Raw genomic sequence first — 26,268 nt, forward strand, 5'->3', positions numbered from 1 at the left:
ATGGAGAATCTGCGATAGCGTCCCGACCTGCGTAATTATAGCGCGTAAACTCCTGCGCAGAATCCGTTGATTCTTCCGGACACGTCAAAAGAGAAGCCATTTTGGAGAGGTCAACAATCCGAGCTCATTTATTATTAACGTTTAGTATGGTTCATGTCATTAGTGGTTCTGTGTATACTGGGTGTTTTAATGGAATAGGTGGCTCCAGGTTCATGATCATAAGGTTAGAGTACCACCAAACTGCCACAAGCTATTGGGCCCCTGAGCAAGGCCCTTAACCTTCTCTGCTGTATCGTGGCATGTTGTGTACACACTCATTCACGCTCTTTATTCATTTGTCTTCACTATGTGCTTTTTCATTGTCTGCTTAGATTTGAATTATGCCTAAAAGGTATAAAGCATCTTTTTCACTTTCACACACGTATTCACCCCTAGGGGCAGTGTGGTTTCTGAAGCATTTAATTGAGGGTAGTGGACTCCGTTCATACACTACATGTCTCTGTTTCCATACTAAATTAGGCAACCGGTACCGTGAGAGGTAAAAAAAAAAAAAATTATTTAGAAACTAGTGAGATCTGGACCTCAGTGCTTCATAGCTAGTTACAGCTGTGACTGTCAGTCTTCTGGGAACTTTACACATCTGAATACTGATATTTTTGCCCATTTGCTTAAGCTCAAATTGGTGGAGATGGAGACAGTTAGTGAACCTAAATTTACAACAGGTTCTCGGTCAGCTTAAGGTTTGAGCTGTGGCTGAGCCATTCAACATCTTCAGGTTCTTGGACCACTCTAGTGTAGCTTTGGCAGGAAGCTTTGAATATTTTTTTGTTGTTGGACAGTAAACCTCTGGCCCAGTCTCAAGTCTCTTGAACAGGATTTCCCTGTATGTGGTTTCATCAATCTTGTTCTCATCTCTGACCAGTGTCCACAGGGTTGTAGGCCCTTAACCCTCTCTGCTCCAGTGATGCTGTATCATAGCTGTCCCTGAGCTCTGACTCCAACTTCCAAAGCTGGGATTTGCACTTCGCTGTGCTGTAATGTACAATATATGTGTCAAAATATCATGCTATCAACATCATGCTTCACTGCAGGAATGAGTTTCTCAGGATACTGCTGCTGTGAATAGATTTGCATGAACAGCTTGTGACCCAGGGGACTGCTGTGATAGAACCACTCGGAGACGCCGTCTCTGAACTGCCGCTGCATCTGTCAGCTTTCAACAGGAAGGAAGTCAATAATGAACTCAGAAACTACACTGACCTACTGGTTCCTCAAGAGCTCTTGGTTGCTGTTGCAGAAAGGACATGATCAACAGTTACATTATTTACTGTCAAGTGTCACTCTAATGAGGATGAGGTTTCCTTCTAAGCCTGGTTCCTCTCAAGGTTTCTTCCTCATTTCATCTCAGGGAGATTTTTTTTCTATGTTTCTATACTTCTGTAAAACTGCTTTGAGACAATGTCTATTGTTAAAAGTGTAATACAAATAAATTGAATTAAATTGAATTGAATAAGGAGCAGTGCTTGGTTTTCAGCCCCAGTGATCTGTATCAAGGCCAAAAAGTTACTTTTGTTCCCATCAGACCAGAGAACCTTTTTCCATATATTTGCTGATGCTCCCCCCCCCCCTCTTCTCCTCTCCCTGGTCTGTGTTTGTTTTGTGAAGAGGTTCTCCCATCTGAGTGGTGGATCTCTCTGGCTCAAACAGAATTACACTCGGCTGCTTGATTGCTTGTCTGGCAAATGTCCTTCTTACCTGCTGGCTGAGTTTTTCTAGCAGCTTTGTGTTGCATTACAGTTGCATCATATTCCTTCCATGTGTTTAAATCCTGCTCTGTATGATTTTGGATTTTTATTTTTTATTTTTTAGAATCAAATCCTGATTGATATTTTTTCCTCAAACCTTCTCATGGATTTTTTTGGACAGCTCCTTATTCTTTATGGTGCTGTTGAAGTTTGTTATCCAACAAACTCTTCTAGGAACAGGCGAGTTTATATCGAGATCACAAACACTTTCTGGGAGTTTAAGGAGTAGAAGTTCTCCTGTGGAGATCGTATTTACGAGTCGGGAAGTTGTAATTACGATGTCAGGTGAGTTACAGTCATTTTGATCAGAGTGAGATGCAGGTGTAGCTTCACTCATTCTTTTCACTTCTTTCTTTCTTTCTTTCTTTCTTTCTTTCTTTCTTTCTTTCTTTCTTTCTTTCTTTCTTTCTTTCTTTTATTCTTTTACTCAATCATTCTTTCTTGCTTGTTTTTTTTCTTTCTTTCTTTCTTTCTTTCTTTCTTTCTTTCTTTCTTTCTTTCTTTCTTTCTTTCTTTCTTTCTTTCTTTCACTTATTCATTCATGCCTTCACTCTGTTTCGTCTTATCTTTCTTTCACTTACTCATTTATTCATTCATTCTTTTCTTTCACTCACCCATTCTTTCTTTCTTACTTTCTTTCTTTCTTTCTTTCTTTCTTTCTTTCTTTCTTTCTTTCTTTCTTTCTTTCTTTCTTTCTTTCTTTCTTACTTGCTTGTTTTTTTTTTCACTTACTCATTTATTAATTTGTTCTTTTATTCATTCTTCTCTTTCACTCACCCATTCTTTCTTGCATTCATTCTCACTTGATTCTTTCTTTCTTTCTTTCTTTCTTTCTTTCTTTCTTTCTTTCTTTCTTTCTTTCTTTCTTTCTTTCTTTCTTTCTTTCTTTCTTACTTACTTGCTTGTTTTTTTTCTTTCTTTCACTCACTCACTCACTCACTCACTCACTCACTCACTCACTCTTTCTTTCTTTCTTTCTTTCTTTCTTTCTTTCTTTCTTTCTTTCTTTCTTTCTTTCTTTTTCCATTCTTTCATTCATTCTCATTTACTGATTTGTTCTTTCATTCATTCTTCTCTTTCACTCATCCATTCTTTCTTGCATAAATTCTCAATTGCTTCTTTCTTTCTATTTGCTTGCTACATCACTACATCACTCTCTCTCTCTCTCTCTCTCTCTCTCTCTCTCTCTCTCGCTCTCTCTCTCTGTAATTCCTCTATCATCCACAGGAGGACAGTGTTTCTCCACGTCTGAACGCTGCCTTCAGCACAGTTTGATTTATTTAATCACCCACACAGCCCAGCGTTTCCTCAGAGATCATTTCTCAGAGCTCTCTGACCAATTTGCATGTAATTTTCACTCAGCGAGTTCCCTTAAGCACCAGTAATCTAACAGCACCGTTTCCAATTAGAGTCCCCAAACTGTTTTATTTTGCTGTATATTATTTCATTTTCCTGCTATATAGAACATTTCATTTCTCTTTCTGCGTCTCTCGCTTACATTTTAATATCCATCTTCCATTTTTGAGACTATGGCCCGTTATAATGAAAACCTAATCTCGGTGTGTTTTCTGAGACTGAACTAAATGAAATGAAATGTACAACTAATTTTCAAAAACAGGCCGCTGGTGTCTTTAACTGTTTGTCTTGTTTCCTCAATCAACTGAATATATCCTTTTAGTCATAAAGAATTAACAATATCTTTGTTTAATATTCTTTGGCACCAAGAATAATTAAAGGCAAACAGTCTATCTCAATCTAGGGGACTGTTTTAATGGCATTACTTTAACCTTGCTATTATCCATGGGACATTTACAGCATTTGGCAGACGCCCTAATCCAGAGTGACTTACAATTTATATCATTTTATACAACTGAGCATTCAAGGGTTTAGGGCCTTGCTCAGGGGCCCAGTAATGGCAGCTTGGTGGACCTGGGACTCAAACATACAGCCTAGGCCAGCACCCTAACCACTAAGCTACTACTACATCTACACTATTCCATGTTTAATGTTTGACATATTTTATTTTTCCGAATTTATTAGGGACAACCAGGTAAACATGATGATCATGATAATGTTTTCAGTGACCTGTACACATACTTGTGGCATCAGTGTTCCTTGGGGTCAATTTGGGGTCAGGCTGATTTAACTGTATAAAACACATAGAAAATGCATTATTCATCTGCTTTGTTTGTTTTGGATAATATCGAGGTCACTATAACAATCAATTTTCAAAAACATCCCTCTGCTTTAGGGTCCTAACCTAACATAAACATACCTGTGGTACTGTGAGAACCACTGAGAGTTCACACAACATGGTGGAGGGGAAAACATTATTTCTCAGAGACCTTCAGAAAAACAAATCTGTACTTAGAAATAAAATAAAACCATTAAAAACAAACAAAAAACAATCTGTCCAATTTGAGGTCAGTCAGTAAGATTTTATGGTGGTTTGTAAATAGTCTAGGGGGGTTATATATCCATCCATCCATCCATCCAGCCAGCCATCCATCCATTGTCTATACCCGCTTTATTCCTATTTAGGGTCATGGGGGTCTGCTGGAGCCTATCGCAGCACACATAGGGCGAAAGGCAGGGGTACACCCTGGACAGGTTGGGGTTATATATATATTACTATTACATTGGGTGTTATATATATTACTATATATTATTATTATATATGGGTGTTATACTATACTTTCTATATTCTGGGTGTTTAGGAGAATGTTGTGTGTTGGGGTTATGTTTTATTTAAAAAGCTATTTAGGCAGTCAACAAAGAACATAACATAACATAAATTACCTGATATAAAAACGGGTAAAAATTATATTCGAGAGGTTTAATTTGCCGAGGTCAAATTGATCCCAAGGGAAAAACCTTTTTGTAAATTTGAGGATAACGGGAGGTTTAAAGGAACTCTGCTATCTTCTGGTATCTTTACACTTAAAAGCATAGCTCAATTTTTTTTCACATGACACCAAATACCAAATATATGAGAAACCTAGAAAAGACAAATCATTTTGTGACTACTATAAAAGATTCATTCCATTTTTTTCAGCTGAAAAAGTCTAAAAAAGAAAGAAAAATAATCTAAAAAGCTGTAAGGTCTTTGTGGAAAAATACATAAACCCTTGTCTTTTGTTTGGAAAATACCACAGCGTGTCAAAACATCTACTCTGGAAGGATTTGAAAGTCTTATTTTTCAGTCATAACGGAAATTCTCACCGGTTTGATCGTCTCGCACCCATTTTTCTGAGTCACTGGCAGGAAAAATAGCACCGTAAAAGCATTTAATTGTTGTTTTGTCACTGCTTTCTCCGTTTATTGTTGTATTTTTGCATTTTGTTTATTTTAAGATTCAAGAGTAAAAATGTTTTTAGTTGTTATATACAGAATACAAAGAAGGTAATTTAAGAAATGAAAGTAAATTAAAAAGAAGGATGAAGACAAATCATAAATAAGGAGAAGTAATGGAATATAATGTGCAGTATATTACATGTAGTTAGTGTACAGAATGTGCATAGTGATATGTATTATTATTATTATTGTTATTATTATCAGTAGTAGTAGTAGTCTTGCTCAGGTGTACACAGTTACATATACATCACATGTTTATATTTATATTTAAAGCATTTGGCAGACGTCATTATCCAGAGAGACTTACAGAAGTGATTTTGAATTCTGTAGCAATAAATACATCCTGATATTCACTCACTTACACCTATATACATATTCATACACTTGTACACATAAACACTGACTCATACCTATATACATGTTATTTACCCATTTTCTGTAATACTGATATTTTTATCATTGTTATATGTTGTGTATACCGCTTCTGCCATGTGTGTTTGATGTTTGCATGTGCTCCCCGTGCCTCTGGGGATTTCCTGTGGTTTCCTGTCTCAGTCAAGACATGTGCTGTAGGCTGATTGGCATCTTTAAATTGTCCTTAGTATGTAAATGTGTGTGATTGCCCTGAGTCTCCTGGATTAGGATCCAGGTCCCTGTGATCCAATAGGATAAGTGATATAAAGAATATAGATAGATGTTTATATACAAAGGGTTACTATTTTGCACTTACTTTGACATTTCCAACACAACTTACACTTTTATACAACTGAGGGTTAAGGTGGAGCAGCTTGGTGGACCTGGGATTCAAACTCACAACCTTCTGTTCAGGAGTCCAATGCCTTAAACACTACGCTATCACATCTCCACACTGAGGTTCTTTACTGTTTACTTTGATTCATTACTATTATTTTCTGTATGTATATTAGTCCTTTTGTCCCCTGATGCTCCAGAGGCAGGATCCTGAGCTCTGATCATTGCTGTGGCCTGGGGTTCGATTCCTGGGCAAGCAGCTAAGCCAGACACAGAGGTATTACCTCTCAGTGCTGGCCACAAGCTCGGATAAAATAGTTGGGTAGCATCAGGAAAGGTATCTGGCATAAAACCGGTACCAAATCAGGAGCAAGGAGCGGCTGCAAGAAGAAGAAGTAAAGCAACAACATGCATATTATTCCTTTCTATGACAAGTTTGAAGTTTATGAAGTTTAGGAAGTTACAGTTGATAAACAGCGCTGTATTTTATTACAAGCACTTACCAAGATGCTTTTTCAACACAATAACCATCAATAATACCTAACAGAGACTTTATTAGCTTTGTACTAAGTGTTTAAAAGCACTTTAGATGTCATCTAAACCTTATTTAGCTTGCAGGAGGTTTGCTTGGCGCTACACTGGAGGCTGTGTGCTTCCTTTCCTTGTGCAAAAAATAAAATAAAATGAAAGAACATCTTGTTTGAGGGTCTGTGTTAGAGCTACAAAGAAAATTGTAATTTAATTTAATTTTAGTTCCTTTAAATGCACCAATGATCTGAGGCCAGACTTGCAAAAAGCGGAAGATTCTGAGCAAATACATGGGGTTGTGGTGTGGTTTTTATTTCTGTCTATGAACCATAGGGAAGGAAACTGTGCAAATGTGAAAATAAGCCCTGTTGTTTAGCCAGCGAGTTAGACCCAACTCATAGAGACCACAGCAAACTGCACACACAACTGCAAGCGTGTGCTAGATAATCATCAGCTCACTAAATGTCTTAGTAAGAAAACAAAATATAGCAGCTACTTTAGCTATGATACAGATATAACTACAGGTATGAATAAACTCACATTTCCAAAGCATAAATAACCTTGTTCCTCTACACAAGGCGACAGAATGAGCAGTACATCAGGTTTCAGGTTTATAATATGTTACATCGCTCCCAGGTCTGTTGTAATGTTGTCATTTCTAAGATATGTGCAAGTAACATCCAAGTTAAGGGATTATCTCCATGGTAGTAAGAGGTGGTGGCGGATTAAAAAGTCCAGCTAAAGATATATGAAGAGATATGTCTGGGCTCAAATGGTGGATGTAATAAATAATAGTAATAAAAAATAAATATTGCAAAGCAACATCAAAGCAATATCAAGTGAAAAGAAGCCTGTTTGATAGATGGCTTTAGATTTATAATAAATAAAACAGACTGACTGTGAAACCCAGGATCCTGAAGCTCAAGATCCTTCTGCTGGAAGATCTGCACCATTAAAGGATATATTACTGCAAAGAAAAAGAGCATGATGTGGTATTTAAAATGAATTAACATGTATTAGGTGCATATGTAACAGAGCTGAAAGATAATTAGAATTTTAGGGTTTGGTATTTTGCTTGTTTCTTTCCACTGTCTAGCATTTAACATATAACAGATACCAACCAGGCTGAAGGTTAACATGAACTTCCTTCAAGATGCCTGACACCAAATAGCACAAGTTTCCAACCTGCTTCTACTGTGTTACAGTTGGTCAGGTCCCACTCAATAGAAAGCGCTATTCGAACCCTTTCTCAAACATGTTTTACCTCCTGGATGTGAACTTTTCCTTACTGTATGTTGGATGCTTTTCAGTTCAGTTTTATTTGTATAGCACTTAGTCACAAAACAGCTTTACATAAATAAATAAATTCACGATGTTAATTATACATTTATATTCATCCCTAATGTGCAAGCCAGAAGTCATGAGGGTGAGAAGGAAACACTCTCTAAAAAAGATATAAAGATATGGGGAAGAAACCTGAAGAGGAACCACACTTAAAAGGAAACCTCGTCTGGGTGACACCGGATAGAGTGATTATAAATATTTCCCTTCTATTACTGTGGTGCATTATGTGAAAAGGAAATGAATTCTCTTTGAAACTTGAAGACTGTTTTGTTGAAGTTATCAGCTGTTCACGGATGGAGACTTTAGTGGAAAAACTCTCCTGCAGCTGCAGTGCTGGGTTGTTGATCAGAAGATCCGGGTTAATGCCTAAGCACCGTCAAGCTGCCACTGTTGGGTCCCTTAGCAAGGCCCATAACCCAGGGGTGCTGTATCATAGCTGACCCTGTGCTCTGACCCCAACTTCCAAAAAAAATTTGGGATATGTGAAGAAAGGATTTCACTGTGCTGTAATGTATATTTGACAGTAATAAAGGCTTTGTTGTCTTCTAAAACTGTCATAGAAATTTATTTCCTTACCCATTGTATCAAAAACATTCATATCAATCGCAAAAGTCATCTTCATTGTTACTAAGTGGTGCAATCCACAACCACAGCATTTATTATACACGTTTATCCAGAGCTCAAGGGCCCACCAGCGGCATCTTGGTAGTCCTGGCATTTTGATAACAAAGCCGATCAGTAATCCAACATCGTAACCACTTTAGCCGATACATCTCCAGGTTGTACATGTGGGTATATGGTAGCTTAGTGGTTAAGGTGTTGGATTATTGATCAGAAGGTCATGAGATTAAATCCCAAGTCCTGAGCAAGACCCTTGGAATTGCTCAGTTGTATAAAATGTAAGTCACTCTGGATAAGGGCATCTACTAAATGCCAGAAATGTAAATGGTCCATCCTCAGCAGCTGGATCAGGCCGGTCCAGAATGCATAAGTGGTCAGGAATCACAGTAGTAGCATGTGCCACTGATATTTAATGTTGCTTATCAACTGTGTGATTTGCATACAACAGTCATTCTATTACTCTTTCACACTGGATTTAGGGTTTTATTTCCTGTTGTGGCTTTGCTGTGCTGTTTAAACTATTGATCCCAAGAGGAAATTAGAGACATTTGTATCACCTTGTCTAGAATTCCTTCATGAAATTTTAGAGTTTTTGTTTTTTTTCCAGCATTCCCATTTGTAAATAACACTTTAAAAGCGGATAATGAGACAACAATTTAGCTCAGGTCTTATAAAGAAACCTCTGATTCGGCTACAGCTTCAGCCATTTCGAAAGGTTTGGAATTGATCAGCCTCTGATTGACAACAAAAAACTTACCCAGAACAGTTGAGTTGAGTTTTCAAACCTGTCTTCTGTTCAAATAAAAAATCACAAACACACACACACACACACACACACACACAGGATGACCTTATTCAGAGGTTCCCTACATTACCCACAATGCCTTTCAACAACCTGCTGATATTGGTACTATTAGAAATTCATCTCTACCTAAGAGAGTGATGCAGCAGAGCTTTAGTACTTTGCAAACCTCTCACCTCCTTTACAAACATACACCTTATATGACCGAAATAACTAACAAATGACCAACAAAATCACTAAACACATGAAACATATTTTAATATAAACTTTAATTGCTGTTAGCATGAACGTGTGAAAGGAATTCTCACTGAAAATCATGCTTAGGTTGATCTTTGGGGCAGGAAAAAGCTCATTCATTACTGCATTTCTTCTTGCAGGCAGCAGAGAGCACTATACATGATACGTCACTTATCTGGGTCAAAGAACATCTGAAGAAACATCTGCGCATGAGGAGGGGTGTGAGGTAAGAGATGTCATGGCTTTTGAACACTACCACCGTTTTCTTCCTGATCATCTCTGAGAAAAAGAGAAAATGTGTGGATGAAGTATTTGGGCCTGTTTTACAAGCATGAGGAGCAATTGGACATGTTGTGTGTACGTACATACACAAACACACACACGTGCACACATGCATAGACACACACAAACACACACACATATACAAGCACACACCCATACAAGCACACACCCACACCCACTCAACTATAGACACTTATTTTAGATCCTCAGCTCACAGGAAGTGAATTTAACAAGGTCACACACACAGACACACACACACCATAGCCACAAACTTCTGCAACCCAAAACATGAAAAAAAGAGGAACACAACAAGAGGAATGAAGACACACAAGCCAAACAACCTACAACTACAAGAGAGAAGATGAGAGTGCAAAGTAAGACAAGAGGAAAACGTAAAGTGAAAAACGATTGAGTTATAACAGCTTAGATATACATATAAATATATATATATATATATATATATATATATATATATATATATATATATATATATATATATATATATATATATATATATATATATAGATAGATAGATAGATAGAGAGAGAGAGAGAGAGAGAGAGAGAGAGAGAAAGACAGGAAGACACTGCAGAGACTGTCGGCTGATGAATGATGGAGGGAGACGTCAGAAAGAAAGGGATGTTGTATCACCAGCAGCAACGCTTTGGGAAGGTGAGCCTCAAACTGCTTATAAAGCTAATGATTGGATAAAGCTATTTTAAGGTAGTGTGTGTTGCTGAGTGTTGTTGAGTGTTACAGAGTCTCTCAGATGATCGTGTGTGTTAGTGATTCACTCTTACAGTGTTGTGTTTTATAGACTTTGTGAAGTAATGTACGATACACAGTATTGGGCAAATATTGAATGTTTTAGATTTGATTAGATCTTGTGTATAACCGCGGGACCAATTTAAAGATTAGATCCCATACATCCTGCTCCACAAAAAAAAAGATGCTGTAAAAGACTCTTAGGTTTAAAGTATCTGTTTATGTCTATGTGTGTAGATATACAGTTGAGTAGATAGATACTCTTGCAAATACTTTTAAAGTAGAATGGATGGATAGGGTGGCAATACTTTTAAAGTTGTGTCGATAGTTGAGGTTCCGATACTTTTAGAGCAGAGTGGATAGATAGGGTGTCGATACTGTTAGGATTGAGTATATAGATGGGGTGCCAATACCGTTAGGGTTGAGTAGATAGACGGGGCGCCAATACTTTTAGAGTAGAGCTGATAGATAGGATGTCCATACTGCTAGGGTTGAGTTGAAATATGGGGCGTGTATACTGTTAGGGATGAGTTGAAATATGGGGTGTTGATACTGTTAGGGTTGAGTAAATAGATAGGGTGTTGATACTCTTAAGGTTGAGTAAATAGATGGGGCACCAATACTTTTAGAGTCGAGTGGATAGATAGGGAGTTGATACTGTTAGGGTTGAGTAGACAGATGGGGTGCCAGTACTTTTAGGGTTGAATAGATAGATGGGGTGTCGATATTGTTAGGGTTGAGTAGATAGATGGGGTGTTGATACTGTTAGGGTTGAGTAGATAGATGGAGTGCCAATGTTCAAACCTGCCAAAGTGTCTGTCTGTCATGCGTACAGGATTTACTGAACTAGTAACTCATTTGAACCATAAGGTCAAGGTTTTTAATTCACCACGTATCTCAGGAAAACAATCGCGGCAACGATGAAGAGTTCTGACGAGAGCCAGAGCTATTAGTGCAGCGCATGGAATCACAGAACATTTTACAGTTTGACTTGAATCCTGACCTGCCTAGCACATGTTGCTTTTAATTCCTCAGATATACATAAAGTAATTTAAAATATTAAATGTTACTATTAAAGAATAAAAAGAAAGATGTGCCATTTTTAATAATAATAAAAAAAAAATTGTAACCATTGGAAGCTGCTGAGATATAAAGAGAGAAAAAAATGTCAAGGCCCAGTCGAGTTTTATTCCTTCCTTAATACGACGAGTATAAAGTTATTTCAAAAAGTCAGAAGCAAAATCATAAAGTGTGTAAATAATTCATTCATTCATTCGGCACAAAGGCTGCATTCATCTCTTCTAATGTAAAAGGAAATCTTTTACAGCAGCGTTTCCTGTTCTGTTCACCAGGACAGATTTTGACATAGTAGACCCATCTGCTCTTTAATCCGCCGATTCGTCTCTCTCTTATTTTTTATTCTGTCAAATCCCTCACTGATTCAGTATTTTCACACTTCTATCATGATTCTACAATGACTGTATTTCTATTCATGGAGCAATTAGGAGTAGATTTTGTTCTTTTTCCATTCAAATGAAAACAAACAACCAACAAAAAAAAAAAAAAGCAGAAGAAGCACAGTCGTGGAAAATATGACTCAAAAGAGTCTGTCACTGTAGTGTGTGTAAAACAGTCAAAGGATGTGTGCTGTATAAAAGGTGTGAATCTTCAGTCGCACAGCACAGTTCCTCAATCTGCTACACGGAATAAACGGTGGGAATAAAACAATGCTAAGCAGTAGCATCTGGGACAGCACTGAGAATGAATCCAAGAAGAATAAGAATATCCAAAAGTTTTTTTTTTACCTTAATATAGAAGAGGTGCTTATTGTAGGCTTTATACAACACCATGGAGCAGAGAGGGTTAGAAGACTTGTTCAGGGAGACTGATGGTGCTTGAACCCTAGACCTTCTGAGTACCTTCTCAGACCTTCTGAAGAGCTGCCACCAGCATGTATAATTGTACATATACATTTATGCCATTTGATCTGATGTCATAGAAATGAGCAATTGCAGGTTAAGGGCCTTGCTCAGGTATGGGCAGCTTGGTGGACCTGGGCTTCAAACTCACAACCTTCTAATCAGTAGTCCAATGCAACAACCACTAAGCTACCACATCCAACCAATAGTGGTAGAGCAGAGTGGATAGGTTTTGGAGTCAAGATCGAAATCCAATCGAATAGCACCTAATCCATGTGAGGGTCATATGGCTGGTCCCCCAAAGACACCCTGCTTTTACAGAATAACACACTATAGCTTTAATTTAATTACTGAGGTCAAGGTTATCAGGTTCTTTAGGTGTAGGTGTAGTGATAGCATTCATTTGCAGTATTATTAATTATGACAAAGGATAGTAAGCTGTGTGTATGTTTGTGTGTGTGTGTTAGAAATGGAAGAAGGTATGGGCTGAAGCAATAGCTGACAGCACGCATAGCATCTCCTGTCTGGAGCTCTTTGAGTTCAGCAAGTCTTCAATGAAGGAGAGTAAGAAACGTGCCGAAGGGAAGAAAGTGATCGTGATGAGGGACTGTGTCAAGATAAAAGAGCAAGAGGTTGAGGGATGTCCAAAACAATGCAGCACCTTCCTGCTGGAGACCACAGACAAGACGCACATCTTTGCTTCTCCCACCATGGAGCTGCACAGCTGGATCATGGAGCTGTGCAGGCTGGCATTCCCTGTACGTATCTCTCTCTCTCTCTCTCTCTCTCTCTCTCTCTCTCTCTCTCACAAACACACATGATGATGATAATGATGATGATGATTATTATTATTGTCTTTTTTTTCAGTTGAATCAGTCTGAGTGTAGATCACAGAAACAGGATCATCAGCAAGCTGCAGACATGCAAGAGAACACACTGTACGACACCACTGAGAGTGGTAAGATATACACACACATCCGCTGATAACATTTTCAATGCAGCTAATAATTAATGTTACACAAAATCTCAGTAAACACTTTTGGCTCGTGAATAGATTTTTTTACATTTTCATCATATAAAGTAGTTTTCCTCGTCAGCCGGATGTCCCCATGATGTCAAAATAAAGACATCTAAAGACATCTTGTGTTGAGAGACCAGACGACAGCCAGCATGGGTGTGCTTGCATCGTTTCAACTTTCTTACCATGAAATCATCAGAAACTTGACTCTAAGCACTAAGTATCATGCCATGTACCAGCAGAGGTGTGAAAGCTGTTTAGACAAAGAGATGGAGTGATAAAGGATGTGGTAAACTCAGACTTGCATATATTTCAGTCAGCCTCAATTTTTACAGAGGGCAGATTATCAGTAAGATTTTCAGTTATTGAGCTCTACAATGTGATATCGCCGGGTGGAAAAAAAACTAAAAACGATGCTAGTCAAAATGTTAGTCATTATTTTAGAACAGGAGCAAAATTTAAGGAAAGGATCAGCGCTGTGTGTGAAGATAAACTTACTATAACTACACTTATTATTAAAAGTGTAACTGATTTAACCTATAAATGATAATGAATAGAAAACTAGGACACAAACAATGCTGTTAATAGTTGTTGCTTAGCATTAGTCTGTTTATACTGGAAAATACCACTTTTGCAATTAAGTGACAGTATTGCATTATGTGGTGAAAAAAAGAAATCGCTTACTACCACAAAGTACGTCATCTGGGTATTTAAGATGTATTCAAATCTTCCATTAAAGAGGAACGACAAGACTTTATTGTCATCATAACTTACAGCATGACAAAAAATGTTGCCTCTTTTCTCTCTGGTACAAAATTATGTCACAATATTCTTCTGCTTTATAAATTTGTACATGAGGAAAATGAGAGCACCAAACTAGAGGTATGTCCCAAATGGCATACTTATACACTACCAGTCAAAAGTTTGGACACACCTTTAAATTCAATGTTTTTTGTTTAGGGATTTATTTTCTACATTCTAGAACAATACTGGAGATTTCAAAACTATGAAATAACACACATGGACTTCAGTAATCCATATGTAACGACAACAAACAACAGTCAGTTGTTATTTTAAGACACGAAGGTCAGGTGTTCTGGAATAGTTCTTGCAAGAACAGTATTGTCAAGTGCATTTGCAAAACCCATCAAGCACCATGATGAAACTGGCTCACATGAAGACCATCCCAGGAAAGCAAGACCAAAACTTACCTCTGCTGCAGAGGAGAAGTTCATTTAGAGTTACCAGCCTCAGAAATCACCAATTAACAGCACCTCAGATTAGAGCCGTTATGAAGGCTTTACGGAGCATCAGTAGCAGACATATCTCAATACCAACTGTTCAAAGGACATTATTGTGGATTTCGGCCGCCTTCAGCATTGTTTTACAATGTAGAAGGAAATAAACATCAGGAAAGACCATGGAATTAGAAGGTGTGTCCAAACTTTTGACTGGTAGTGTACATTAATCTATGCAATTTTATAATATTTTATAAATAGCATGAGCTAGTAGAGTGCTCACTACTAGCTCGTGCTAGTTTGTGAGAAAAATTTACAAGATTAAGAATTTACAAGCTCACTTGGTGTCATCTGACATCAACTGTGAAACAGATCATACTTCCAGCCACTAAAAAAAAGTTAATGCTCCATCTGATATGATGTTACCCTTCTTAAAATCATCCACTAGACACTAGTGTGAATAATGCATAGTGTTTAGTATGTCATTTGGTACGCAGCTTACATAATTTCCTGTTATCACTTGCTAAAGCGACTATATAAAAACTTGCCCTTACCAGGCCTTACTCTTCTCTTCTGGTGCAATTAGACAAGCTATACACAGCTTATGTTACTAAGAAAAAACAAATTCCTCGGTCCTGAATCCTTCGAGTTAGAGCTTCACCTAGGACAATTACAGTTTACTAAAACTGGAGAAAAATGCTAAAGAAGCAGATCCTTACATTAAACATATTAACCATATTAACAATTACAATCTGTTTATATGGGGCATCCACCATACAAGTTCTTGTGTAAGGTTACATAACATAGAAAATGAATCAACATCATCTGACCTATCAGATTTAAGAATTCAACAGTGCAGCAATTAATAACTTATAGACTACACAGCGCTCTTATTGATCCTTTCTCATAGACTCCAAAGGCTAAAGCTAGATTTAGTAATCTGAGCTTGTGTTCATGTGTTCATGTTTCACTTCCAGATCCTCAGGCCTGAGACACCAGGTCACAGGTGTCTGGGTTTTATTCTATTAAAAGCAGGTGGTGTGTTTTCCCTGTCCTCAGCTGTGTCTGTTGCGTGTCTCAAATCAAATAGAAAAATAGACCTGACTTTCCCTTCCTTATGGGGTCAAAACACTCTACAGCATGAGGACGAGTCTTTGGATGCTCTGAGGGGTTCAAGCTCACGTGTGACGAGTGAATTACAATCGAACGCACTCTGTATCAGCTCTGCAAGAATGGAAAGACAAAGACGTGTTTGTCTGAAACTGGCTCTTTATGTGCAGTGGCATGGGACAACGTCTGGAGAGGAAATTAAGCTTATTTGAGAGTGAGACAGTTAGGGAGACAGACAGGAAGAGAGAGAGATTAATGCAGCACAAGAAAGAGGAATAGGGAAAAAAATAGGTGGGAAAAATTCAATGAGTCATAGAGAACTATACACAGATAATTGACCATAAATGGAGTCATGGTGGCACTGCAGGATGTGCTGCTGCCTTACAGCTCCAGGGTTCGACCTTGATCATGGGTAATTGTCTGTATGGTGTTTCACATGTTCTACACATGAGGTACATTTAGCAGATTCTTTTAGCTGATGCTTTTATCCAAAGCTAATTATAAAATCCTAGCAAAGCGTTATATCCAGCAGAGGACAATACGGGTAGTGCCACCATGCAAGATTTTTAATTGAGTGCCAGAGGAGAACAGTGTGAAGAGTAGAAGTGTGAGAGCTAGACTTTTTAGTGCAGATTTTTTGGGAATGGGGACAAGTTAGGGGTTAGTTAAGTGTTCACAGAATTGAGGTTGGAGATTCATTCCATTTTTAAGGGACAGTCATTTACATCATTTATCTCCAGTTACTTGCATCTCATTTAATATAACTGAGCAGCTGAGGGTCTTGCTCAAGGGCCCAGCTCTGGCAGCATGGTGGTCCTGGGATTTGAAATCACAACCTTCCAAATAGTAGTCCATCATTTTAACCACTTTCCAACAAGTTTGAAGGATATTCACAACTGACAAATTTAACACAAGAACCTAATGCCTTATTTAGCCTTGGTTTGGTTTGGTTTGGCTTTGATTTGACCTTAATATTGATTCTTCTTGCAGTTGTGGTGCAAGTACTTTTCTATTTTGTACTCGAAGAAGAACAACATGTCTGCCTACTATAGATATAACTGAATTCAAACACATTATTCCAAATGAACAGTCCTAAATGGATACGAATACACATATAATTGGGAGGTGAAGTATTAGTTGTTGTTTTTTTAGCAAGTAAGCTGGCCAGAAAAGTTCACTTGACATATAGTTGAAACAAAAGGTAATGCAAAAAGGTATGCATTGGGACTGACATCCTGCTTTTACTTTTTAGCAGGTGTGAGTGAGCGAGCCTTTAGATATGACGTCTGCTGTCATTTCTGCCTCCTCAGGGATTTCATGTCTTCCAGCTGAGGCCACACTCACTTTGGGTTTTAAAGTGAATATATATCTCCTTGAGCGTTATGTTCTCTCACACAACCATGACACTTCTTCCTCCAGTTAATGACTGACGCTTGGTAAATCCTTCCTTAGTGAGGCAAGTTCCTTTACAGAAACTTCAAACTGATGGTCCCTTAGTGGTGGAATGAAATTACAACCTCAATCCGGACAGCAGGATCTTCAAAACACAGCTAAAGACCCACCTGTTCGGTAACTCACCTCTAACTTGCCCCTACTCCAAATATTTACAAATATGTACAGTATATATAGATTAGGGATCAAAATTAGAGAACAATTTACAAACCGTTGTTTTTTATATGAAATATTATTTAATAAAATTTGAAGGAATATTAGCTGAGGGTTATAGCACTGTTCAAAATAATCAAAGCACTTCAATAAAGACCTTTATGTAGTAAAAAAAAAACAAAGTGATCAAAATTACAGCTCATTAAAGACTGTAGCATGTAAGAAAATTATAACTAAAAAATTTTTTGTAGGAAGTGTAGAGGCTCTCGCTCTTAATGACTTTAGCATGTTTTGCGGCCATCAGCAGGACATCACCAGTCTCTCACACTGCATGACACTTCCTCCTCTAGCTTTCACCGACTTCTTTACACACTTTGGGTTCTGTCTCTCCCCAGTTTGGAGAACATAATGTTTCTCACTGGTCCCAAGTAAATTAAACTTGCTCTCATCTCTAAAGCGACCTTTTTTGACCAGTTCTCATCTGACCATACAACATTCTGAAAGCGTCATGATTTTGGGGGATGTTTTCTGCCGCAGGAGATGGGCCTCTTACACAGCTACATGGCAGAGTGAATGCCAATGTTTATCAGAACCTTCACAGGCAACGTGCTGATCTTTCACTTCCATTTGCCACAACGTTCTTGGGAAGTAGATCGGAGCTGATATGGCTGCAGGTTTTCATTCCAGCCAGTCAGGAGCCACACCTGATTCCAACCTGTTAAATCTGTTCATCTTTGCCCTCAATCGATTATCAGGTGTGGCTCCTGCTTGGTTGGAATAAAAGCCTGAAGTCACACCGGCCCTTTGCAATTGTAAAGCCACAAAGCCATTCTATACAACTGTGTGTTTAAAACATTGCAAGACCCACATAATGGGTGTAATGTCTCTATTTACAAAAATCACTTCCACTGTTTCACAAGGCCTGTGTAGTGTTTTGTAAATGCATAAAACTTTACTTTGTGGTGCCATGCTTTTTCTTTCTTTTAGTGATAATGCAAATGATGGTGAACTAGTGACTATGCAAATGATTCCATCACATCATCTGCTGACACCTAGCAACTTTCCGAGCATGCTTTAGCTCCTTTAGAAGGTGGTTCGTTACACAAAAGTTAGAAAATTGTGCATCAGGGCTTCATCTAAGTAGGCATAAAAGTGAATGAATCAAGAGAAAAACAAGTTAGACAACTCTACACTGCAAATCTGACTAATAGTGCAGTGTTATCTGAAAAAAAAAAAAAAAAAAAAGCATGCACAGAAGTGTCACGTCCTTCCTTGTCGGTTTGAGAGTGTATGCTACTCAAGCAGAAAATAGCATGCACAACCACAGAAGAGACTTTATTTAGAGTCAGTTCAGTCACTCGCCCGAAACCCTGACACAGAAGAGAAGGTCTTGAATCAGACGTCTGCTTTGGGTGAGGCTGAAATTTCACTGACAAAAAGCAATTACAGCTCTCATCTCACACTGCTGTGTTTAATATGCAAAGTGACTTCAGTCAATTACTTACCCTCTGTTGCTCAAACTTCTGTATTAAATGGACCTGTGGATTTCTCAAAGCTGTCTGCCTCATAACACCACCGCTTTGTATCGTACCCTTGCCAACCTGAGGTCATCGAGAGGCTTCTTAATGACCGCTTTGACAATCGGCGCTGATTAAGATTTCCCAGTGATAATTACACTCTCACACACAACACAACATTAACACTGTACACAAAGACTACACAGTCACAGCAGTTTTCACTGTGCTTTAAAAACGAATAGAAATCTTCACGATCCATATTCTTTTAATTACCTTTCTAAACCTTTCTATAAACATCTCTGATATCATGTCATAACACATTCCTTATAAGGAAAAAACGTGTATTGTCTGTGTGTCTATGTGTGTTAAATGTTTGAGGTCACACACTTTGTACCATTACACTTACAAACCATTTCTAATTATAGTCATAGTTACTACAACTGTTGCTGTGCAAAAGTATTAGCCCCATTTCTACTTCGTCCATCGGTGAAAATGTACTCCTATATTAGATGACCTCTTTCCTTCATTGGGGTGAATCAGGCAGAGTAGCACTGGAGATAGAAACACCACAATATCACTGATTAGTTTAATCCACAACAATATACACACATCCTAGCGGCTATATCCAGACACTGAAACTGATAGGATAGAAGACAGGTAATGCACATACAGTAAAGCCTGGTATATAGGTACCTAAAATAGATTTTATTTTTAACACTATTTGTGTGGCAGTGCAGCTTTGCTATCTAATCAAAAGTTTGTCGACACCCAATCGTCATACCTATATGTGCTTGTTGAACATCTCATTCCAGGTTTATTCCATTTCCTGTTATAATAAGGTGTCGGAGCATGGCTGTGGGGATTTGTGATCAATCAGCTACAAGAGCATTAACAAGATCATGCACTGAGGTCTGGGGTCAAGACTCGAGTTCTTCCCCTTTAATCTCTGCAAACCATGTCTTCGTCGAAATCTCGCTTTGTGCACAGGAGCATTGTCATGTGCTTAAACCTCTTAGTTCCAGAAAAACTTTTGAACTGTAATGTATTTTATATTACACCAAAGCAAAAGTGGGTTTTTGTTCCCTTTTCACTTAAAACGTAGATTAGAAGCTAAAACTGCACTTGTGATTGAGAGACATGTGAAAGCGGAACATTCTTCAGCCTGTTATTATCACTATATAAATAGTTAAAGGTGTCACACTTTCACAGCGAGAAGGGTTTCCCTGGCTGCCACACGTTTTTATCACCGTTAGAGTAAATAAACCAGTAAAAATATGTAGCTGAACTACAGATGCTCTTTACATGGACCTGATATACAGTGGACACAAGGCTAGAACCCTCGATGCTGTGTGTATTTTCCGACGAGAAAATGAACATGATGACCAGATTTGATTTATTTTAATAGAATTGCTGACATCTATTTGTTTGAGCATGTTTTATTGTGTGCTATAGCAACCAAAGGGCCTCTTCCTGTGAAAGTCAGTGGTTTTTGGCCACACTCTTTGACAAGAAGTAAAGAGTCACATTTCACTGGAAATATTTGTACATTTCATTAGAATAAGATCTCTCTAGGAGAAGGAAATTATACTGAAATCGGGAATGTCCATTCAGTGTCGTCATATATCATATAGGAAAACTGTATTTATGTCAGAGAAGGAATAAAATAGACATCTCTTTTAGTAGCGTGTTCGTGCCTCTATATTTTTGTGTCAGGGGAAATAAATAATTACGCATTTTAAAGCCGTGGTCCTTCTGAATGTTTGCAGCTGCACAATGCAGAAAGCTCAAAGCCATCCGTCAGAACGTGTACACATGACACGCGTGTGTGAAGTGTGTATGACAAAAGTTTTGCTGTAGTAGAAGAAAGAATCAGAGTGAAGCTGCCTTAAAGTTGAGAGAGGGAAAAAAAAACCCTGTTGCTGAGCATCAGAGGATGAAATTAAAGAGCCGTGCAAAGGAGGAGAAAAATGCTTCCACTGAAAGAGTGGGCACCTGATTGAAGTGAAATCTTTTGCAGAGTAATCGGGTCTCTCTCTCTCTCTCTCTCTCTCTCTCTCTGTCTGGGCGCAAAGGATTGTGGGTGAAAAGTATGGCAGGTGCAGACTCTGCTACAGCCTGATTATCTTTTCAGCCGTGTTTGGCACAACAGCATGTCCAGATCTGCTGTCTGCAGGAACAACAGGACTGAAGAACACCTGGGAAGAGAAGAAAGAGAGGAATGTGTTTTGTACAGAATGACACAGGAAAGGAAAGGAAAGGAAAGGAAAGGAATTTAAAGAAAAGAAAAGGGAAATAATGGGAAAGGAGAGGAAAACAGGAAAAGAAAATAGGAAAGGAAAGGTAAGGAAATGAAAGGAAAGGAAATTAGAGAAAGAAAAGGGAAAGAGATAAACAACAGAGAATGCATTTTTTCTTGTATACTGTGGGGCACAATAGCTTGTCCTTTTCATTTCCTCAACTAGAATTTGGACATCCAATTTCAAATGAATATTTTCATTAATTAATTAATTAATTAATTAATTAATTAATTAATTAATTAATTAATTAATTAATTAATTAATTAATTAATTTTACACATACAGCACATGTATTGCAATATCCTAGGCATGTTGCTTGGCTTACAAGAATGGTGTACAAGAATTACAATGGTGGTTTTATATAGGGTATTTAATTTCAGTAATGTCCTTTCTAACTGTTGAATAAAATTCTGCCTCCCCCCCGACCTATTTTGTTTTATATGTATCTTTCACCATGCAAGCACTAGCAATGTGTCATTAGTTGTCACCAATATATGATTTTAGCTGCATCAACAGCGAAAGCAATGATCTATTTTCTTGATGTTGTGTAGTGCGGGATTTCCTGGTAATGGCTGTGGCTACAGAGGCAGCACTGCGGTGTAAGCTGTATGGAGAATACATTCTCACACCACAGTCTGACTCCTTACTCCTGAAGGACTACAAAACAAAGAAGGTTCTGCTCACATGGCCGTATCGCTTCGTCAGGAAATTTGGTCAAGACACAGTAAGCTAGTTAAAAAATTTCTCTTTCACATTTCTCACAATTCTTGTTAAAACTGTGTATTTGTTTTTACATCAAATTTTCTCTTCTTGCTCCTTAGATGACTTTTAACTTTGAAGCAGGTCGCAGGTGCGAGTCCGGAGAAGGCTACTTTGAATTTGCCACCAGTCACAGTGAACAGCTCTTTGAATTCATCAGCGGTGCTCTCAAGAAATTTCAAAAGGGGGAAGCATCTGGAACAAGACCCAAAGAACAGCAAATTCCCCACTATTCCGAGCAATCCCACACACCTCCAGCAAAGGTTAAGCATCCGAAAAAAAAATTGACCACAAGCGTTTCACTAAACTCCATCAACGTGAGTGATAGTTCCAAAAAAGACAACATCGGCAGAACTCCTCTCCCATGCAATGTCCAAGATCCAGTTTATGCCATGATTAACAAATCAAAATCACACTCGAAGAGCAAGAATTCCAAGACCCAACAATTTTGCCCACTTCCTGACATTGACGACTTCTCTGAGGACATTTTCGGTGTCCTGGGTGATGAAGAAGAAGAAGGAAATCAGAAGAACCCAGAGCAATTAGCCATCCATCCTAAATTTAAAGACTACAAATCGGAACCAGTTTACTCAGAAGTCAAAGTGCATGGAGATTACGGGAGCAAGGATGAGGCTGTTGATGACATACCTCATTCGCTGACCTCGGACCTCCAAGACTCTCGAGCTGTAGCTTTTCTAAAGGTTTCTGACGACATACCCTGCATGGTGGATGAAGAAGAACAGCTGGAACGGTCTATGGAGCAATTATCCATCCATCAAATGCCTAATGTCTACGGAGCTGAAAGCATCTACTCACAAGTACCAGGTTGTTATGATGATTATGGTGACAACGAAGAGTGTGTGGACATTGTAGAAATTCCAGAATATTTCTACCCACCTCCTCCTCCTTGTGCATTTGATATAGATCCCTCCTTTGAGGACCCTCAAGATGAGGGATTTTGCACTTACGATAATTTACCTAAAAGACTATAATTTATTCTATGCAAAACTTCTAGAGGTTTTTATTCACATTCTTTAGTGTGTATACAGACAATACAAACTTGATGATTGACACTTGATTTGTGATGATGGATTCCAGAGTCCTGGTTATTGCCTGCACAGCCCTGATAATCATCTCCCGGTCTTTGATGATTGGCTACATGTCCACACCCTCACTGATGAGCTGGAGTGTTAATGGTGAGATTACTAATTATTGCTCCAAAGTTATGATCATTGGCTCCAGATCTTTAGAATGACTTGGCAGTAGTGGACTAATAATTGACTATAGAACCCTGAGCATTGATTACAGAGTTGTGATAATCACTTAATGAGCCCTAATGATGCGCTCCAGAGTGGTATCATCAATTACAGAGCGCTCCAGATAATCAGGATCTGTAATGAGTTTTAGTGATTATTTCCAGATCCATATTGATTGACACCGGAAACTTGACGGCACAACATTGATGGAAAAAACTGAGGATCAAATCCAGAATTTTGAAGAACATCTCCAGATCGGTGATGATTATATTTTAGTGTTGTAATTTGCTGGATAGATTAGACTGGCAGTGGAGTGATGACCCTTGAGGTGAAAACAGTAGACATCAAGGACACATTATTCATACAATCAGTCCCTCCAGCATTTTATTTAAGCTTCAAAATTTTTTTATTTAAGCTTCAAAATTTGCAGAGTATTTTTTTGTGCTTTGTTTGCAGAAATCTACTTGAATTGGTGAAATTGCAAGCACATGGTGTCTTGTTTTAAACTCCTACCAGTGAAGACACGTGTGTAATTATGTAATATGACAATGAAAAATTGCAGTCTCCTCCACATATCACAGAGTTTGCTCGATTTTTTGCGCTAAACTCTTTTACCTGTGATCGCCAAATCCTGGGGGACTGTAAAATTTTGAGTACAAATTCAAGTACATATATACATATGGTTGTCATCACCATTACTTTACTCAACATTAAGGCACGTGAAAACTCTGGTTCATTATTTCATTATTATCTCATTCCATGTATGTGAGATGGGCTTGTTTCATGTAATTTGTTAAATTCCTGTGTTTCAGAGTTAGTTTAAAGAATAAAAATATACCAGGTCTTAGTTTAATGGATGAATTTGTTTGTGAATCCACCTCTCTCTCTCTCAAAAAAAACCACAAAAACGATCCACGGTATTGTTTTTACTTTTAGAAGATTTCTATGTGCTTTCTAGAGCAACCTGCAGAGGGCAATATCTCTCTCCTGATATATTACTGAGCAATAAGTTCTGAATACTGAATGGTGCATTTAAGGCCTAAATTACCACAGAATGATGCATTAGACACGATTCAGCAGAGACACAGACCACGCAAAGTGGCTCTTATTTTTCTGACTCGCTCACAAATGGCCCTTTGCTATAGTAATAAAAATATATAAAAGTCATGATTTGGTTACTTGTGTATATGTAACATACATCACTTCTATTTGAACAAGGTTGAGGTTCTTATTTTAGTAGAAGCTACTGTATATCATAAGAATAAATCAAATTATTGTAATGTAGGCTTTTAAGGTAACATCTTGCCTATTTGCTCGATATATTTTCTTAAATATACGAAGCAAAAGCATAGGATAAAGACAGTAGTTAAGGCAAGAAGAAATACAACAAATATATATTTATATAGGACTGTTCCATTGGTGTTTAACCATTTCTACCAGTACACTGACATTTGGAAATTGACTTATGGGAAATTTTCGATCAGTATAAACAAATGAATTATTTCTGCCACAAGTCTGATATAAAATGAGTTAGGACTCTGTTGGCTTTCAGTGTGAGACACCTGTTTTTGGTCCTATGTTGGAAAACATTACACAGAGTTTTAGTGGTTTGATGATAAACACCTTCACATTTTAGATTATGGAGCATCTCAGACACCAGAAATGGGTTTGATATCAACATTTACTTTGAAGAAACATTTCTGTTGAAAAGGAAACCCCAAACTTTTTGTTTTTGGGGGTTGTGTTTTGAAAATGTTCTATGAATATACATTGTTCCTAGTAGGCTATGTTAGAACAGAAATTCGTAAAATCCTTAGTGTCTACTTTCATGTGAGCTTCATATTAAACACCATCGTGGAGTGGGGAATGACAAAGACGCTCAATGCTGAACATGGACACAACAAAACAAGTCCAAACTCCATTTTTTAAAAGAGTTCATTTCTCTTGACACCAGTGATGCTGGCTATGGAGACTGCATCATATACTTTGCATCGTTGACTTTGGTGTTATTCGAAAGTGTAGTTTTTCCTAATGCAAAAGACGTGAAATCCCCAAACCCAAACATTTAGTAAAGTCCTTATTTTAGATTTGAGCAATCGGAGTGTTTTTCCTTGTCAGTTTCAAGACTAACTTATGACCCAGAATAACTGCAGAGCTTTTTAATGTGGTAATACTGATACTTAAAAAGAAACCCATGACAAATTCTGTGAACTTTGGCTGTGACCTTGAGTGTCATATGAGTTATCAAGACTGTTTAGTCACATGTGAGAAACTGGATGCAGGGTATGTTATTTTCTCTTGCTCTCCATCAGCATGCACACTGAATGGCTGCAGTTGGTGTTGTCCTTGAATCCTCCACTGGGGGTTTTGAAAAGAAGACGCCCCCGGTAAACATCATTCTAACATATTTCATAAGGGCTCTGCTAAATTATCGGAACTGAAGGGACTACCTAATGGGCCCGGATTGTTAGTTCTGTTACCTCTTTAGACGGAAAGACAAGCTGGAAATGTAGGTCAAGTTCATGCACATAAGATATTTGATATACGAAACAACACGAATCAAGACAGGACAAGACAAGACAAAACTAGGTAAGACAAGAGAAGGAAAGGCAAGGGAAGACAAGATGAGGCAAGGCAAGACAAGACGAGGCAAGGGAAGGGAAGAAAAGGCAAGGCAAGACAAGATGAGGCAAGGCAAGACAAGAGGAGGCAAGACAAGGGAAAGGAAGGCAAAACAAGAGGAGACAAGGCAAGCCAAGACAAAACAAAACAAAAAATGGCAAGACAAGGCAAGGCAAGGAAAAGACAAAACAAGGCAAGACAAGAGAAGGCAAGGAAAAGGAAGACAAAACAAGGCAAGACAAGAAAAGGTAAGGCAAGCCAAGACAAAACAAACCAAGATAAGACAAGACAAGGCAAAAAAAGAATAGACAATGGAAGACAAGATAAGATGAGGGAAAGCAAGGCAAGACAAGGCCAGACAAAACAAGACAAGTCTAGGCAAAGCAAGGCTAGGAAAACACAACATAAACGCAAGCTACTAACAATACAAACACAGCAT

General features: G+C 38.1%; 1 protein-coding gene across 2 annotated transcripts; it reads left to right on the forward strand.

Annotated features, from left to right (window-relative positions):
• Positions 1-9,944: 9,944 nt before the first annotated feature.
• Positions 9,945-24,351, forward strand: LOC131367396 (docking protein 3). 2 transcript variants are annotated; one of them, XM_058412792.1, is made up of 5 exons: positions 9,945-10,097; positions 12,875-13,165; positions 13,275-13,365; positions 21,744-21,916; positions 22,014-24,351. In XM_058412792.1, the coding sequence occupies exons 2-5, from the start codon at positions 12,962-12,964 to the stop codon at positions 22,941-22,943; spliced, it is 1,398 nt and encodes a 465-aa protein (XP_058268775.1). In that variant the 5' UTR covers positions 9,945-10,097; positions 12,875-12,961; the 3' UTR covers positions 22,944-24,351. The 2 variants fall into 2 exon arrangements, with proteins under 2 accessions (XP_058268775.1, XP_058268773.1); XM_058412790.1 differs by lacking the exon at positions 9,945-10,097 and adding an exon at positions 10,259-10,395 and having other exon boundaries at positions 22,014-24,350.
• Positions 24,352-26,268: the final 1,917 nt, after the last annotated feature.

This window comes from Hemibagrus wyckioides, linkage group LG16 (genome assembly GCF_019097595.1).
Source record: "Hemibagrus wyckioides isolate EC202008001 linkage group LG16, SWU_Hwy_1.0, whole genome shotgun sequence".
NCBI classification, from domain to species: domain Eukaryota; kingdom Metazoa; phylum Chordata; class Actinopteri; order Siluriformes; family Bagridae; genus Hemibagrus; species Hemibagrus wyckioides.

What these genes read in the sequence shown, in the direction of transcription:
- LOC131367396 (XM_058412790.1), top strand. Translation starts at nt 10,333, where the DNA reads ATGATGGAGGGAGACGTCAGAAAGAAAGGGATGTTGTATCACCAGCAG. An exon ending in AGCAGCAACGCTTTGGGAAG is followed by an intron (nt 10,396 to 12,874) that starts GTGAGCCTCAAA and finishes TGTGTGTGTTAG; the next exon opens with AAATGGAAGAAGGTATGGGC. An exon ending in TGTGCAGGCTGGCATTCCCT is followed by an intron (nt 13,166 to 13,274) that starts GTACGTATCTCT and finishes CTTTTTTTTCAG; the next exon opens with TTGAATCAGTCTGAGTGTAG.